Source organism: Notolabrus celidotus, chromosome 2 (assembly GCF_009762535.1).
Source record: "Notolabrus celidotus isolate fNotCel1 chromosome 2, fNotCel1.pri, whole genome shotgun sequence".
In the NCBI taxonomy this organism is placed as follows: domain Eukaryota; kingdom Metazoa; phylum Chordata; class Actinopteri; order Labriformes; family Labridae; genus Notolabrus; species Notolabrus celidotus.
In genome coordinates this window covers 6,805,731-6,820,849 of record NC_048273.1, presented here as the reverse complement: position 1 = coordinate 6,820,849, position 15,119 = coordinate 6,805,731, and the positions used below count along the sequence as shown (strand labels likewise).

General features: G+C 39.5%; 2 protein-coding genes across 3 annotated transcripts in view; one reads left to right on the top strand and one right to left on the bottom strand.

Annotated features, from left to right (window-relative positions):
• LOC117807334 (cyclin-dependent kinase-like 5) overlaps nucleotides 1-427 on the top strand; it is an 89,614-nt gene extending 89,187 nt beyond the window's left edge. Inside the window, exon 18 of one of the 2 annotated variants that reach the window (XM_034676595.1) lies at nucleotides 1-427. This exon is cut by the window's left edge and continues 1,335 nt beyond it. The gene's annotated coding sequence lies outside the window, so the exon portion shown is untranslated. The other variant, XM_034676589.1, reaches the window with a different exon arrangement.
• A 4,357-nt stretch (nucleotides 428-4,784) lies between these two features.
• On the bottom strand, nucleotides 4,785-12,299 carry LOC117828390 (retinoschisin-like). Its single transcript, XM_034705501.1, has 6 exons — nucleotides 12,245-12,299; nucleotides 10,770-10,795; nucleotides 10,491-10,683; nucleotides 6,864-7,005; nucleotides 6,543-6,738; nucleotides 4,785-5,242 (listed from the first exon to the last, which is right to left on the bottom strand). The coding sequence occupies exons 1-6, from the start codon at nucleotides 12,297-12,299 to the stop codon at nucleotides 5,090-5,092; spliced, it is 765 nt and encodes a 254-aa protein (XP_034561392.1). The 3' UTR covers nucleotides 4,785-5,089.
• Nucleotides 12,300-15,119: the final 2,820 nt, after the last annotated feature.

The window sequence follows — 15,119 nt, the reverse complement described above, 5'->3', positions numbered from 1 at the left end:
ATCTCAAGTTATTTACAGGAATCTGATGTTAAAGTAAGGATTCATTATTCAGTATAAACTTAAAGGTTCCTAACAACAGCTCTCCCCCCTCACCACCTGAAACTTTGTCTGTGCTCATTTCTTTTCATGAAGATTTCACAGAAGCCACGTCCGAGTGTGTCGTCTCGTTGGATCGGTTGAATGAATGTACACGTGCATCCACAATATTACTCAAAGTCTAACTGCTGTAAAAATGTGATTTATATACCGTGTATTTTTTCTTATCATTGTTTTGAAAGTATTTTTTTTACAGCAGCTGGAGGAACACAAAAGCCATTCTGGATGTGAAAGTGCAGTGGTTCCCCAAACAAGCGGCCATGTTGAATCAACACAAGCTTCAGCAGTATCGTATCATGATTTCTTAAAGGTGGGGCGCTGGTGGCCTAGCGCTCTAAGCGTCCCACATATAGAGGCAGGCTACAGTCCTCGTCGCAGGGGTCGTCGGTTCGATTCCCGGCCGGTCGACCATTTCCTGCATGTCTTCCCAGACTCTCTACTTCCCACATTTCCTGTCCCTCTTCAGCTGTCCTGTAAAATCAAAAAGGCCAAAAATATAACTTTAAAAAAAAGAATGATGTCCTAAAGGTGTGCATGTGACTTCAACTTAAACTGGAGAATATTTCACATGCCTTTAATTGACATTATGACAGTTTTTAGTCACGTAGTTGATGCTTAACTCAAGCTCAAAATTTCAATGCTCCCCTTTTCATCTCCAGGAGCTCGACGTTTCAACCACATGCATCAATTTAAGCTATTACAAATCATTTTTAATAAACTACAGTAACTTATTTTAACTTTATAACCACTATCCATTCATCCATTATCTTGACCGCTTATCCCGTTGGGGGGCTGGAGCCTATCCCAGCTGGCTTTGGGCGGAAGGCAGGGTACACCCTGGACAGGTCGCCAACCTATCACAGGGCTATCCATTCATGCACACACTCACACCCACGGGCAATTTAGAGTGATCAATCAACCTGAGCATGTTTTTGGATTGTGCAACATGCAGACTCCACACAGAGAGGCACCTGCCGGGCCGGGGATTCGAAACAGGAACCTTCTAGCTGTGAGGCAACAGCGCTACCCACTGCACCACCGTGCAGCCCTTTATAACCACTAATTATCTTAAAATCAATGATTGCCACTGCGTTCTGCCAGCAATGTGCAGTTTCTATGCCGCTGTGCAGCTCTCTTTACAATGTAGTACAATCTGTTTCCTCCAACCTGAAAGCTGCAGCTACAGCAGTTGAGCTCAACCGACAGTAACATTGATATTAGTGAGTACAGATAGACCCTCTGCCTGAGACTAGTTAACCAAGACTCGCATCACCCACCTCTGATGGTCGCTTGTCTTTGAGTTGAGGAGTCATTTCATCAATCCCAAACTCCACCAGGTTTATTTTACTCCGCGGTGTGAATGATTTTACTTAGTGCACTGTAAAAAATGCCCCTCCAAAAACAAGAAAAAAAACTTATTTCAAGGTACTTTTACTTTGAAATAAGCAAAAAAGTCTGCCAATAGAACAAGTGAAAATGTTCTTGGTAAGATTTCTTAAAATAAGACGTAATATTTAGAAAACTGTGATCTTAAAATTAGCAGAGAAAACTTATTTTAAGTAATATTTTACCAGTATTTTAAAGCTTAGTGTCTCAGAATAAGACAGGAATGATAACAGTTAGTATTTTTTCACTCAAAAATAGATTTTTGCACTAATACATTTCATGTCAACTTCTTCATTTGAGATGCATTTCACCTTAATCTGAAAACTTTAACCCAACCTTAAAAAACAACAACTTTTCTTTCTTTCTTTCTTTTATCAATGGAGCTGTTTTCTGATAGATTCTCCAATAAAATGCATTTACTTAAATCAAGTAAAGTGTTTGCCTTAAATCAAGATTATCCGTCTTCTATAAATAAGATCTCAGCTTGAAAAATGTCTGAAATGTAAAATAAACCTTGTTTCTTCTAAATTAAAACTCAAAACAAGATCATTTCAAGATTGTTTGCCTTAACAAGATATTTAAGATGTCTTAAAACAAGTCCCTCTATCTTACTCAAATGTTACTTGTTGAGTAAATCTATCTTAAATCAAGTGGGAGAAGACATTTTTACTAAAAATTTGACAATTTCACTTTGTAAGATTTTGAGTTTTTGCAGTGTGACAGAGAAATATTGTAAAAAAAAAAAAGACGCTGCTAGAATTGATCGGCCCCTCTATGGACCCAGCATGCTTTACAAAGCAAAAATGGAAGCTTGTTTTCGCAGGCTGGACCCACCGGAGGCAGCCCGGACCCACCGGAGGCAGCCCCACCCTACTCTGCTGCTTCACTTTGTGTCTTGAACTTAGGAGTTTGTCAATGAAACCAACACTCCTCAAAGTTAATCGACTTAAAAATACCCTGCCGTTGGCTTTAAATGCATCATCTTCACATCATGAGGAAGGAAAGTTCATGAAAAATGGCTCTGTCACACTGCAAAAACTTAAATCTTACAAAGTGAAATTGTCTCATTTTTAGTCAAAATGTCTTCTCCCACTTGATTTAAGACATCTTAAATATCTTGTTAAGTCAAACAATCTTGAAATGATCTTGTTTTGAGTTGTAATTTAGAAGAAACAAGGTTTATTTTACATTTCACACATTTTTCAAGCTGAGATCTTATTTGTAGAAGACGGATAATCTTGATTTAAGACAAACCCTTTACTTGATTTAAGTAAATGCATTTTATTGGAGAATCTATCAGAAAACAGCTCCATTGATAAAAGAAAGAAAGAAAGAAAGAAAGAAAGAAAGAAAGAAAGAAAGAAAAGTTGTTTTTTAAGGGTGGGTTTCAGTTTTCAGGCACTGTTTCTTCTAAATCAGATAAAAATATACATCCTCAAACTACATGCACACAATGAAACACCTACTTTAGAGCATAGCTGGCTTATCCTAAAAAACAACATGACTGAATATTAGTATATCCAGCTCACTATGAGAAGACATTATATCTCAAAATGATCAAATTAAACTTTGTAATCTTATTTCAAGTACAAGATGGTCTTAAACCTTGAGAAGTGCTGCTATAATACAACTCAAATTAAGGTGAATATATCTCAAATGAAGAAGTTGACATGAAATGTATTAGTGCAAAAATCTTTTTTTGAGTGAAAAAATACTAATTGTTATCATTCCTGTCTTATTCTGAGACACTAAGCTTTAAAATACTAGTTAAATATTGCTTAAAATAAGTTTCCCCTGCTTATTTTAAGATCACAGTTTTCTAAATATTACGTCTTATTTTAAGAAATCTTACCAAGCAAATGTTCACTTGTTCTATTGGCAGATTTTTTTGCTTATTTCAAGATGAAAGTACCTTGAAATTAGTTTGTTTTTTTTGTTTTTGGAGGGGCATTTTTTCCGGTGTATTCCATAACACAGAGAGAGAACACCCTGCATTTTGTGTAAGGTAGTAGTTATTGATGTTAAGTCAGCTGAAGGTTATACCAAACCCTGCCAGGGTGGAACAAGACTCCAACACGAAGCTCAGCAAATTCAACCCCCTTTGAGCACATTTAGCAAATCCCCTTCACAGTTCATTTATTATTATTTAAGAAGTATTTCTTGGGCTGTAGCTGAGCTTATTTAATATTGGGAGATATATTTTTTCAAGCATTTTATGTATTTTTTTGGCTGAAATAAAGCAGCAACTTCAAGTGTTGAAAAATGATGTGTGAAAACACGCAGTTCCTTCAGTGTCCACTAGAGGCTGACTCCAAAAGCCCAGAAATCTCCATTCACGCTCATGTTAAAGCAACATTTAAACTCAGCTTGGTTTAAAAGATGATTTTGGTCTTAATTGCTCATTTTTTTCTCTTATTTTGAAATGAAGATGTATGCATACATTTGCATAATGAAGGTATGACAGAGCTGTGTGACTGATGTAGGTGTGTGCCAGGTGATTAACGTCCCTCCTCAGCTCCACTTCTTTGCTTCTACGTTGACTGAAACTTAGACATTTCCAATACAGCGACCACCATCACTTTGCTTCAGAATGCCTCTACAGCAGAGGTCGCCCCCCCCCCCCCACTCTGCACGTCCTCCTTGTTGGGGATCACTGTACTTGTGTATGATAAACTGACCGCACCTGCTGAACCACTGGAGACGTAGCTTCTGTGAAATCTTGATTCTGAACACACCAGGGTTAGAGGCTCTGTGCTGGGTCAAAGTGAAGCGAATGAAGGAAGCTTGGGACAGAATAAGTCCTATGCTTTTTAACGATGCACTTTGAAGAGATTTCGTGGCTCAGCAATATTGCTCTGACTTTGTAGTTTCTTCCTCACTTCATGTTCATGGTGTGCGAAGACTCGAGCAAACACACCTAGTCCAACATTTCAGTACGGTATTGTGTTTGGTGCATCTGTGAGGACTGTGCACACTCTGAACCTGACACAATACTTCTCTCTCTTTGGGTTTTTTGTTCTGCTGAAGGAGCACCGTGTATTATATTAATACTGATGTGTGACTACTTGTTTGGTAATATTTATAACAGAAGATGTTTATCAGCTGTTTAAATGAAATCAAGTATTAAGTTTGTGCTTTTATTACACAAATTAGTAGCATAGTCAGTGTTTATCTGCTTTTTTTTCAACAAAGCATTTACATGAGAACATGAAGCCACAAATGAATGCTTAACAATTTTAGAATATCCATGTTTACATATGTAACGGTAAATCTCAAATAAAACCAAGTTGATTTGACTCTTGTAACATGTGCAATCTTTTTATTCTTGTTTTCAGAGACAGTAACGCTTGTATTATCTTTCATTTACTCTGAACTGTATCTTGTATTCATATTTAGAGTAACACAGAAACTTTTTACAGACTTTAAGACATAAATGCTGCACCAAAGGGCTTGAGTGGTCTCCTCCTGCTCAGACTTATTGGACATGTAGAAGGTAAAAACTTTCAGGATGGATCTTTCAGTGCTGCATAGGCGCCGTCTGTTTGGCAAGCAGCTTGCAGGCTGACAAATAAGCACTGGACTGAGATCAGAAGGCTGTTTTCTCTCTTCAGCTGCACTTGTTCATGCACATCAGCAGCTCCATCCTCACGGCGATGCGGGTGTGCCAGCCCAGAGGCAGCAGGCGGATGTATCGAGCGACGATGGGCGGGCGGAGGACGTTCTGGACCGTGGAGACGCGGTCAGCGTTCCCATAGAAGACCTGAGGAGCAGAGAGTAAGTTACAATGTTACAATGTCATTTAGCAGACGCTTTTATCCAAAGCGACGTACAGACAAGAACAAGAACAACACAAGCAAAGATCTAGACAAGAGGAAACAAGATCAGTAAGAGTAACAAAGTGCTTCAAGTCCATTTGGGTGCAGCTACTGCCAAGCAGTGTAAAGGCAATGCACAAAAGTAAATAAGGATTTTTTTTAATTTTATAATAAAATAAGGAACATCTACAATGAAGCAACAAAACAATTTAAGACCTTCCATTAACATCACCACAATTAACATCACCACAATAATGACCAAAGTACCAAGTGCTGGGTCACTCAAGACCTGAACACAGATTCCAGAGTAGAGCAGGACAGTGTGAGTCAACTGTAGCTGGAAGACATGATCTGCCACTGGGGACAACAGTGGAGAACAGTCTAGCTAAGTGCATAGTGCTTCCTAAAGAGCTGGGTCTTTAGCTGTCTTTTGAAAGTAGAGAGGGACTCTGCAGATCGTATAGAGTTGGCCAATTAATTCCACCATTTAGGGACAACAGAAGAGAAGAGTCGAGCTAGTGATTTTGAGGCCTTATGTGCTGGAAGCACTAGGCGCTTTTCTGAGGCTGAGCGTAGCGGGCGAGTAGGGGTGTAGACCAGGATGAGGGGTTCCAGGTAAACCGGAGTGGTTTTGGTGACTGCTTTGTAAGTCATGATTAGAGTTTTGTATCTGATGTGAGCTGCAACTGGAAGCCAGTGTAGCGAAATGAGCAGGGGAGTGACATGAGCTGTCTTAGGCTGGTTGAAGACCAGACGTGCTGCTGCTTTCTGGATCATTTGCAGAGGTTTAACCATGCATGCAGGGAGGCCTGCCAGTAGAGAGTTGCAGGAGTCAATGCATGACATTACAAGAGCCTGAACCAGGAGCTGTGTTGCTTGTTCTGTCAGGTAGGGTCTGATCCTTTTGATGCATGCAAAGATGCTCCTGATCTCTTTAGTTCATGTCTTTTAAGTTGTTTTTTGGGGGGGGCATTTTTGCCTTTATTTAATAGGACAGCTGAAGAGAGACAGGAAATGTGGGGAGTAGAGAGTGGGGTAGGACATGCAGGAAATGGTTGAGGCTGGAATCGAACCTACGACCTCTGCGACGAGTGCCATATCCTCAACGTCAGACTCAAAATGTGCAGCATCAGGACCTTTTGAAGGATTCAGACTGAGCACACAGTCAGGATCCTCCTCTTCATGTTTGTGTCCTCTTTTGACTGCAGGTCTTGTTAATAAAGATGGAACGCTCTGTGTACTCACCCTGTTGTTCCCTGTCTGGTCTTTGTAATAGATCCAGTTGAGTGATTCCACACTGCGGTACTGAACGCTGTATTTAGTGATCCACTCATCAGCATCACAGCGGCCCTGAGTCAGCAACCCTGACACCACGCGCACCTCCTTCAGATCGATCTGGATCCACTGGTACTGGTCATTAAACTTAGACAGCCATGCACACCTGACAGTAACAAACATTACATTTACATCATTTATTCAAAGTATATCCACAACAACAACAACAACATGAGCTTCAAACACGCAGATTTACAGCTTTCTCCCCAAGACTCGTTTTTAATGACATACCCAAAACCTTGGTTGTTGAGACGAGCCTTGTTGGGGGTCCAGGAGGAGTACCACCCGGTGAGCTGGTCCTGGTTGGAGCAGGTGATCTGGTCTGATGTCACAGCTCCAGATTCAAAGCCGAGGGCTGTGTGGTACGGACACTCTATGGAGGACATGAAACGACTTTAACTACAGGTGTCAAAATGATCGGTTTAAACTTCATCTTTCCGTTCTCCTTCTCATGCCAAACTTTTTCTTGTTGAAGTTTATGAGTTGGCACTTTGAAAGGCCACTTCAATCCTTTGTTTCTTCTCATTAAGCAAAAAACAGAACATACGTAGGGGAGAACGGGGTTGGTTGTCACACTTTTTACTGTTTTGATGATTGCTCATCATCAAAATATCTTTCAATAGTGATTCCTACATTAAACTGAAGCTTAAGATGTTGGCTTGAAATGTTTATCCCTCTCAAAGAGGCAATTAACTATCAAAGACACTCTGACACATTGTTACAACCAACCCCATCACGGGGTTGGTTGTCACACACTATGGGGTTGGTTGTCACACACTATGGGGTTGGTTGTCACACACTATGGGGTTGGTTGTCTCACACTATGGGGTTGGTTGTCACACACTATGGGGTTGGTTGTCTCACACTATGGGGTTGGTTGTCACACACTATGGTTGTCACACACTATGGGTTTGGTTGTCACACACTATGGGGTTGGTTGTCACACACTATGGTTGTCACACACTATGGGTTTGGTTGTCACACACTATGGGGTTGGTTGTCACACACTATGGGGTTGGCTGTCACACACTATGGGGTTGGTTGTCACACACTATGGGGTTGGTTGTCACACACTATGGGGTTGGCTGTCACACACTATGGGGTTGGTTGTCACACACTATGGGGTTGGTTTTCACACACTATGGGGATGGTTGTCACACACTATGGGGATGGTTGTCACACACTATGGGGTTGGCTGTCACACACTATGGGGTTGGTTGTCACACACTATGGGGTTGGCTGTCACACACTATGGGGTTGGTTGTCACACACTATGGGGTTGGTTGTCACACACTATGGGGATGGTTGTCACACACTATGGGGTTGGTTGTCACACACTATGGGGTTGGTTGTCACACACTATGGGGTTGGTTGTCACACACTATGGGGTTGGTTGTCACACACTATGGGGTTGGTTGTCACACACTATGGGGTTGGTTGTCACACACTATGGGGTTGGCTGTCACACTATGGGGATGGTTGTCACACACTATGGGGTTGGTTGTCACACACTATGGGGTTGGTTGTCACACACTATGGGGTTGGTTGTCTCACACTATGGGGTTGGTTGTCACACACTATGGGGTTGGTTGTCTCACACTATGGGGTTGGTTGTCACACACTATGGTTGTCACACACTATGGGTTTGGTTGTCACACACTATGGGGTTGGTTGTCACACACTATGGTTGTCACACACTATGGGTTTGGTTGTCACACACTATGGGGTTGGTTGTCACACACTATGGGGTTGGCTGTCACACACTATGGGGTTGGTTGTCACACACTATGGGGTTGGTTGTCACACACTATGGGGTTGGCTGTCACACACTATGGGGTTGGTTGTCACACACTATGGGGATGGTTGTCACACACTATGGGGATGGTTGTCACACACTATGGGGTTGGCTGTCACACACTATGGGGTTGGTTGTCACACACTATGGGGTTGGCTGTCACACACTATGGGGTTGGTTGTCACACACTATGGGGTTGGTTGTCACACACTATGGGGTTGGTTGTCACACACTATGGGGTTGGTTGTCACACACTATGGGGTTGGTTGTCACACACTATGAGGTTGGTTGTCACACACTATGGGGTTGGTTGTCACACACTATGGGGTTGGTTGTCACACACTATGGGGTTGGCTGTCACACTATGGGGATGGTTGTCACACACTATGGGGTTGGTTGTCACACACTATGGGGTTGGTTGTCACACACTATGGGGTTGGTTGTCACACACTATGGGGTTGGTTGTCACACACTATGGGGTTGGTTGTCACACACTATGGGGTTGGTTGTCACAATGGTATTTTAATGGGAAAAATCTTTTAAAAAAGGCAAGAAGGCAGAACTAAATTTGAAAGTTTAATTGCACTGTCAAGTGATAGGCCTACATAACTTAATGCATTTTAACATAAAATGAGGAACATGAACAGGAAACACATCTTTAGGCCAGCCTATATAACAACATAAAGAACAAAACAAATAGGCTGAACAATAATGGCCGACTCAACTAGGCTACATGCAGTCACTGTCTGAGTTACAGTGATGGCAAAAGTAGGGTCTGAGCACTCCAACTCATTTCACCATGCATGGTTTTGCCAACATAGGGGTTGGTTGTTATATGTGACAACCAACCCCAAAGAGAATGTGACGACCAACCTCAACTGGAATTTTTTTGCTAGCATCAAGGCTAACAACCATCTAACAACTACTTAGCTAGCTAATAAAAATCTAAACTACAGCTTTCCCCTCACACTTTGTAAGGGTAACACTTGTTTTGTTATAAACCCATCGTTTAAAAGCCTAGAAGAAAAATACAGAGGAGCTGAATATTTACAATTTGACATGAAAAACACAAAAAGTCCTCTCACCTCAAGTTCAGCTGTCTTACTCCAGAGAAGACTATGTAGGTGAGCTCTGATCCTAATTCTGGAAATGTCCAAACCCCAATTCGAGAGGCAGCGCCCTCTGGTGGCGAGATATAACGAGTGTGCCAACCAACCCGTGTGACAACCAATTCTGTTCTCCCCTATTTGATGGTGCTGCCTATTTTTCTGCAAATCAGTGTTGATGTGTATGATGTATCACCCACATGTTCTTTAAAGAACAACTTGTCTTCATTTTCATATCATCTATCGAACTTACTGTACAGTATTTTTACACATACTGTATCTCATCCAGTTGCTTTGGTATACTTTCATACAGTGTGTGTCTGTTAAATGTGTTAAGACTTGAAATAGATAATAGAGAATTCTGTCCTGGTAACGTATGAATGGCTCCTTAATTTCCTTCCCAGATAAACCCTCCTGCTCTCAGAGATTCTTCTCACACTCAGATCCGATGCTCTAAGTCTTCTCTGATACAGATGATCATCTGATGTGCGACACTTCCCAGTATCACGCTGTTAAGTGAAGGGCACAGCTCTATTTTGGGCTCCCTAATCTGCTCATCACATTCCTGCACAGGAAATGAGATTATCTTACGGCATCGGCTCTGCCAGGTCTCTTCCTTAAATATCTTTCTACAAACCCAGGCCATTTCAACTTCAAGAACAAATATGTGTCTGACAAATGTCAAGATCACAGTGGAAGGTGATTATGCAGCGCTGCAGAGGTGAGGCTAATGAGGACACAGTCAGGTACCATGAGGCACGTGATCCGTCATACCAACTGGCGCTCTCTTGGAACATCCACAGGATGCGTGCAGGGCATCATTAATCTCAATGTGGGATGTTGCCTGCCATGTCTTTGCCCTTCACTTCACGTGCATGAGTTCACTTTGTTTCTGCAGGTAGATTGCAGATATCTTTCAACCCTGTGAGGCATCATGTGACCAGAGGAAGACCTCACCTGGCATGCAGTCCAGAGTGAACCCCTGAGGCTCCTGTGGCGGTGGGGAGGCCTGCAGCACAGGTGGGATGCTTGTTGGTGCCTCAGGTGACTCACAGTCGCAGGTGCAGGCTTTTACCTTCCTGGTCCATGTCTCGATGACCTGCTGGTCCTCCTCCTGCAGATCCTCCTCTGGGACGCCCTCCCCCTCCTCCTGAAGGACATACGGGGAGGAGTTAATGCAGAGTTTTGCTCCTAGAGTTAAAAACCAGATTTCAAACTTGTTTTAGGCGGTCTTACCTCCTGAGTGTGAACACTTATCAGAGCTGTGCCACATCAACAGATGCATGAAATGTAAGAGCAGGTGTTTGAAATTAAAAGTGAAGCTAAAACTAAAAATGTAACTGAGAAAATGATGTTATCAAAAACATAAATGAACACTTTGACAAGTTATGAATAATATGCATGTGACTAGAGAGAAGTCTCTCATTGCCCTGCACGTTTTTGTGCATGTGGCAAGTCGACACCTGAATTATGAAAACAAAAATAATTATTGCACTGGAAAAAAATGCCCCTCAAAAAACAAGAAGAAAAAACTTATTTCAAGGTACTTTTACCTTGAAATAAGCAAAAAAATCTGCCAATAGAACAAGTGAACATTTGCTTGTTAAGATTTCTTGAAATAAGACGTAATATTTCGAAAACTGTGATTTTAAAATTAGCAGGGAAAACTTATTTTAAGCAGTATTTTAAAGCTTAGTGTCTCAGAATAAGACAGGAATGCTAACAGTTAGTATTTTTCCACTCAAAAATAGATTTTTCCACTAATACATTTTATGTAACTTCTTCATTTGAGATATATTCACCTTAATTTGAGTTGTATTATAGCGGCACTTCTCAAGGTTTAAGACCATCTTGTACTTGAAATGAGATTACAAAGTTTAATTTGAGCATTTTGAGATATAATGTCTTCTCATAGTGAGCTGGATATACTAATATTCAGTCATGTTGTTTTTATAGGATAAGCCAGCTATGCTCTAAAGGAGGTGTTTCATTGTGTGCATGTAGTTTGAGGATGAATATTTTGATCTGGTTTAGAAGAAACAGTGTCTGAAAACTGTAACCCACCCTTAAAAACAACAACTTTTCTTTCTTTCTTTCTTTCTTTCTTTCTTTCTTTCTTTCTTTCTTTCTTTCTTTCTTTCTTTCTTTCTTTCTTTCTTTTATCAATGGAGCTGTTTGCAATAAAATGCATTTACTTAAATCAAGTAAAGGGTTTGTCTTAAATCAAGATTATCCGTCTTCCACAAATAAGATCTCAACTTGAAAAATGTATGAAATGTAAAATAAACCTTGTTTCTTCTAAATTACAACTCAAAACAAGATCATTTCAAGATTGTTTGCCTTAACAAGATATTTAAGATGTCTTAAAACAAGTCCCTCTATCTTGCTCAAATGTTACTTGTTAAGTAAATTTATCTTAAATCAAGTGGGAGAAGACATTTTGACTAAAATTGAGACAATTTCACTTGGTAAGATTTTGAGTTTTTGCAGTGTGTGAAGCAGATTATCTGATTTTTTGACCGACTTTTACATAAAAAGTTCATCAACAACTCATTCATTATATTCCAACTCAATTGCAGCAAATGTTCTGCATGCCACATTGAGCTGCAATGACAAAAAGAGCAGGTAACCATGTAGAGCAGTGAGCATATTAAAGGCTAAGTGCATTATGATTGAATAATATCCCTAAAGCAGGAGCACAGGTGACTTACCCTGCGACAGAAGCAGGAGGAAGAGCACAGCAGCACATCGAGCAGTGACCTCCATCTTCCTCCTCTGCTGTGCTGGAATGTGATGTGTGTGTGATACCCAACGCTAGAGGATAGGATTACTGTAATCCACAGGCCTGTGATTGCCTTATCTAATAATACGCTTTATTGGCCCTAAGTCACCGCCCTCATGCTTGTTAATTGAGCTCATGAATAAGCATCATTCTTCATGCATGGTCCCACGAAAAAACTTCAAGATGAAAAAATATTAATGCAAGGCCGCTCGCCACTGCAGGGCATTATAGTGGAAATGTGCTTTTTGTCTTAAATCTTAAAGGAACAGATTCATGTTAGCGTTATTTGCTGTTTGCAAACAGTTAGATAATTTAACTCTGCCTATTTTAATTCTTTATTTTAGACACTATGTTCCACATCAGCATTGAAATCCAAACTGATCACAACAAAAAACTAAAATGGTAAGAGTTTACGGGTCGACACTTTAGTGGTGTAAACTCTCTAAGCTTACTTTTTAGAAAGAGGCAGAATAAGTGTTTTGTTTTTTTTAAGTGAACCTGCACTGTTTCTACGTTTTCACGGGATAATGACTCAAATCTCTTATTTTTTCTTAAAACTTATTATTTTATCTCAGGATAGCAAAACTAATATTACTACTACATGGATTAATACTAATTAATCCTTAATCCATCTCGCTGTCTCAAGATGGCTAAGCTGATTTTCTTGTGATAACTGCATCATTTCCAAGAAAACAAATCAACAAAAAAGACATGCCATGCTGCCATTGTTCACACTTGAGCCTACTTCTATATTTGTTTTGTGCTTTTGCACCTCTAGAGATAAGAGCTGTGATTATCTGATGAGAGATTTGATAAGATAAGATTTGATATCAAGAAAGAAAACTGACATTAACTGGAAAATAGAGCAGTCTGAGATAGAATGCATGGATAAATGTCCTCATAGGGTCCCAAACTCTGTCTTTAAGTATCCTGCACTGTGATTAATGGCCAACACCAGAAAGTAGGTTATGATAAGTCTATAATCCTGCACCTTCAACATAGAATCCACTTGTTCCTCTATTCCTCTGTTAGATGTGATGTAATAGATTGATAGTGGATTTGGTGGTGTTGTCACTCCTTTAAATGTGTCTTTTGTTGACTTTTAAAGCACAACATGGACTTGTCCCTCTCTATATCTCTGGGCTATTATCCCCCTGCAACCAGGACACAGTCTGAGATCCTCTAGCAGTGCTCTGTTAGCTGTTCCAAGGACCCGACTGAAAACCAAAGGGGGACAGGGCGTTTTCAGTCAGAGCTCCTTCACTCTGGAACAGCCTGCCAGAGGAGATCAGACTTGCAGAGTCAGTCCCATGTTTTATGTCATTACTCAAGACACATTTTTACAGAAAAGCTTTAATTTTGTGATTTTATTTAATTTTAACTCTTATTTAAAGGGTCTGTTTTATAAGTCTGTATGTTTTTATATTTTTATTTGATTTGATTTTTTTTTAATCGCTTCATTTTGCTTTGCATTTCTTTTTCTTTTTTTATTGCCCACTGTGAAGCACTTTGTTATCTGTTGAAAAGTGCTATATAAGAGAGTCCTTTACTCGTCCCACAACGGGGAAATTCAAGTGTCACAGTAACAGAGTAGACAGTGCAAAAGAAATATATAAAGCAAACAAGAGCCTATAAAGTAACAATTGTTGAAAAAGTTGTAATTAAAATTAAAATTAAAATTAAAGAGGTAAAAAAATAAACATATCTTACACACACAAACACACACACACACACACACACACACACACACACACACACACACACACACACACACACACACACATATATATTATTGGTTATAGAGTCTGACCACTGCAGGAAGAAAAGACCTGCGGTATCTCTCTCTCTCTCTCTCTCTCTCTCTCTCTCTCTCTCTCTCTCTCTATATATATATATATATATATATATATATATGAATAGAGTCGCACTGTTCTTCATACTGTGTATGTTTGTTTTTAAATAACCAGGTGCAATTTTTAACGTGCAATAACTTACCTTATCTATTTATCAGATAGAAGTGTACATAGTGTGTATATATCTATATAGCCATATTTTATTTTATTTTTTACTGTATTTCATTTCATTTTATTTTATTCTTTTTTATTTTATTCTATTTTATTTTATTTTATTTTATTATATTTTAGTTTACCCTTGTCATTGCTATTATTATTGTTATTATATTTTTTAACTATGTTAGTACATTGTTGTATTCCCCTGTCCCGTGTTGTAAGCTGCTGTAACAAAAGAATTTCCCCCAACAATGGACAAATAAAGTATATCTTATCTTATCTATCTATCTATCTATCTATCTATCTATCTATCTATCTATCTATATATATATATATATATATATATATATATATATATATATATATATATATATATAAAGTATTATTATTAGTATATCTTATCTTATCTATTTTTTTTTATCTATCTATCTATCTATCTATCAATCTATCTATCTATCTATCTATCTATCTATCTATCTATCTATCTATCTATCTATCTATCTATCTATCTATCTATCTATATAAATAAATAAATAAAGTATTATTATTATTTTAAAAAAAGCAGGAATAAAAGCAATATTTTGCATTTTCAATCCACTCACCTGTTGCTGTGTGGTTAAAAGTTAAATATCATTTCTTCTTCCGCCTCCATCCAAAGATCCCGCCCCTGCTCCTGATCCTGACCCGCTCATTGGAGCATTTATCCTTCACTGTATTTTTGATTGACGTCTGCATCAGCCAATCACAGACGCGGTATTGAGTTAAAGCCTCGGATGGGCGGAGACTATAACATAC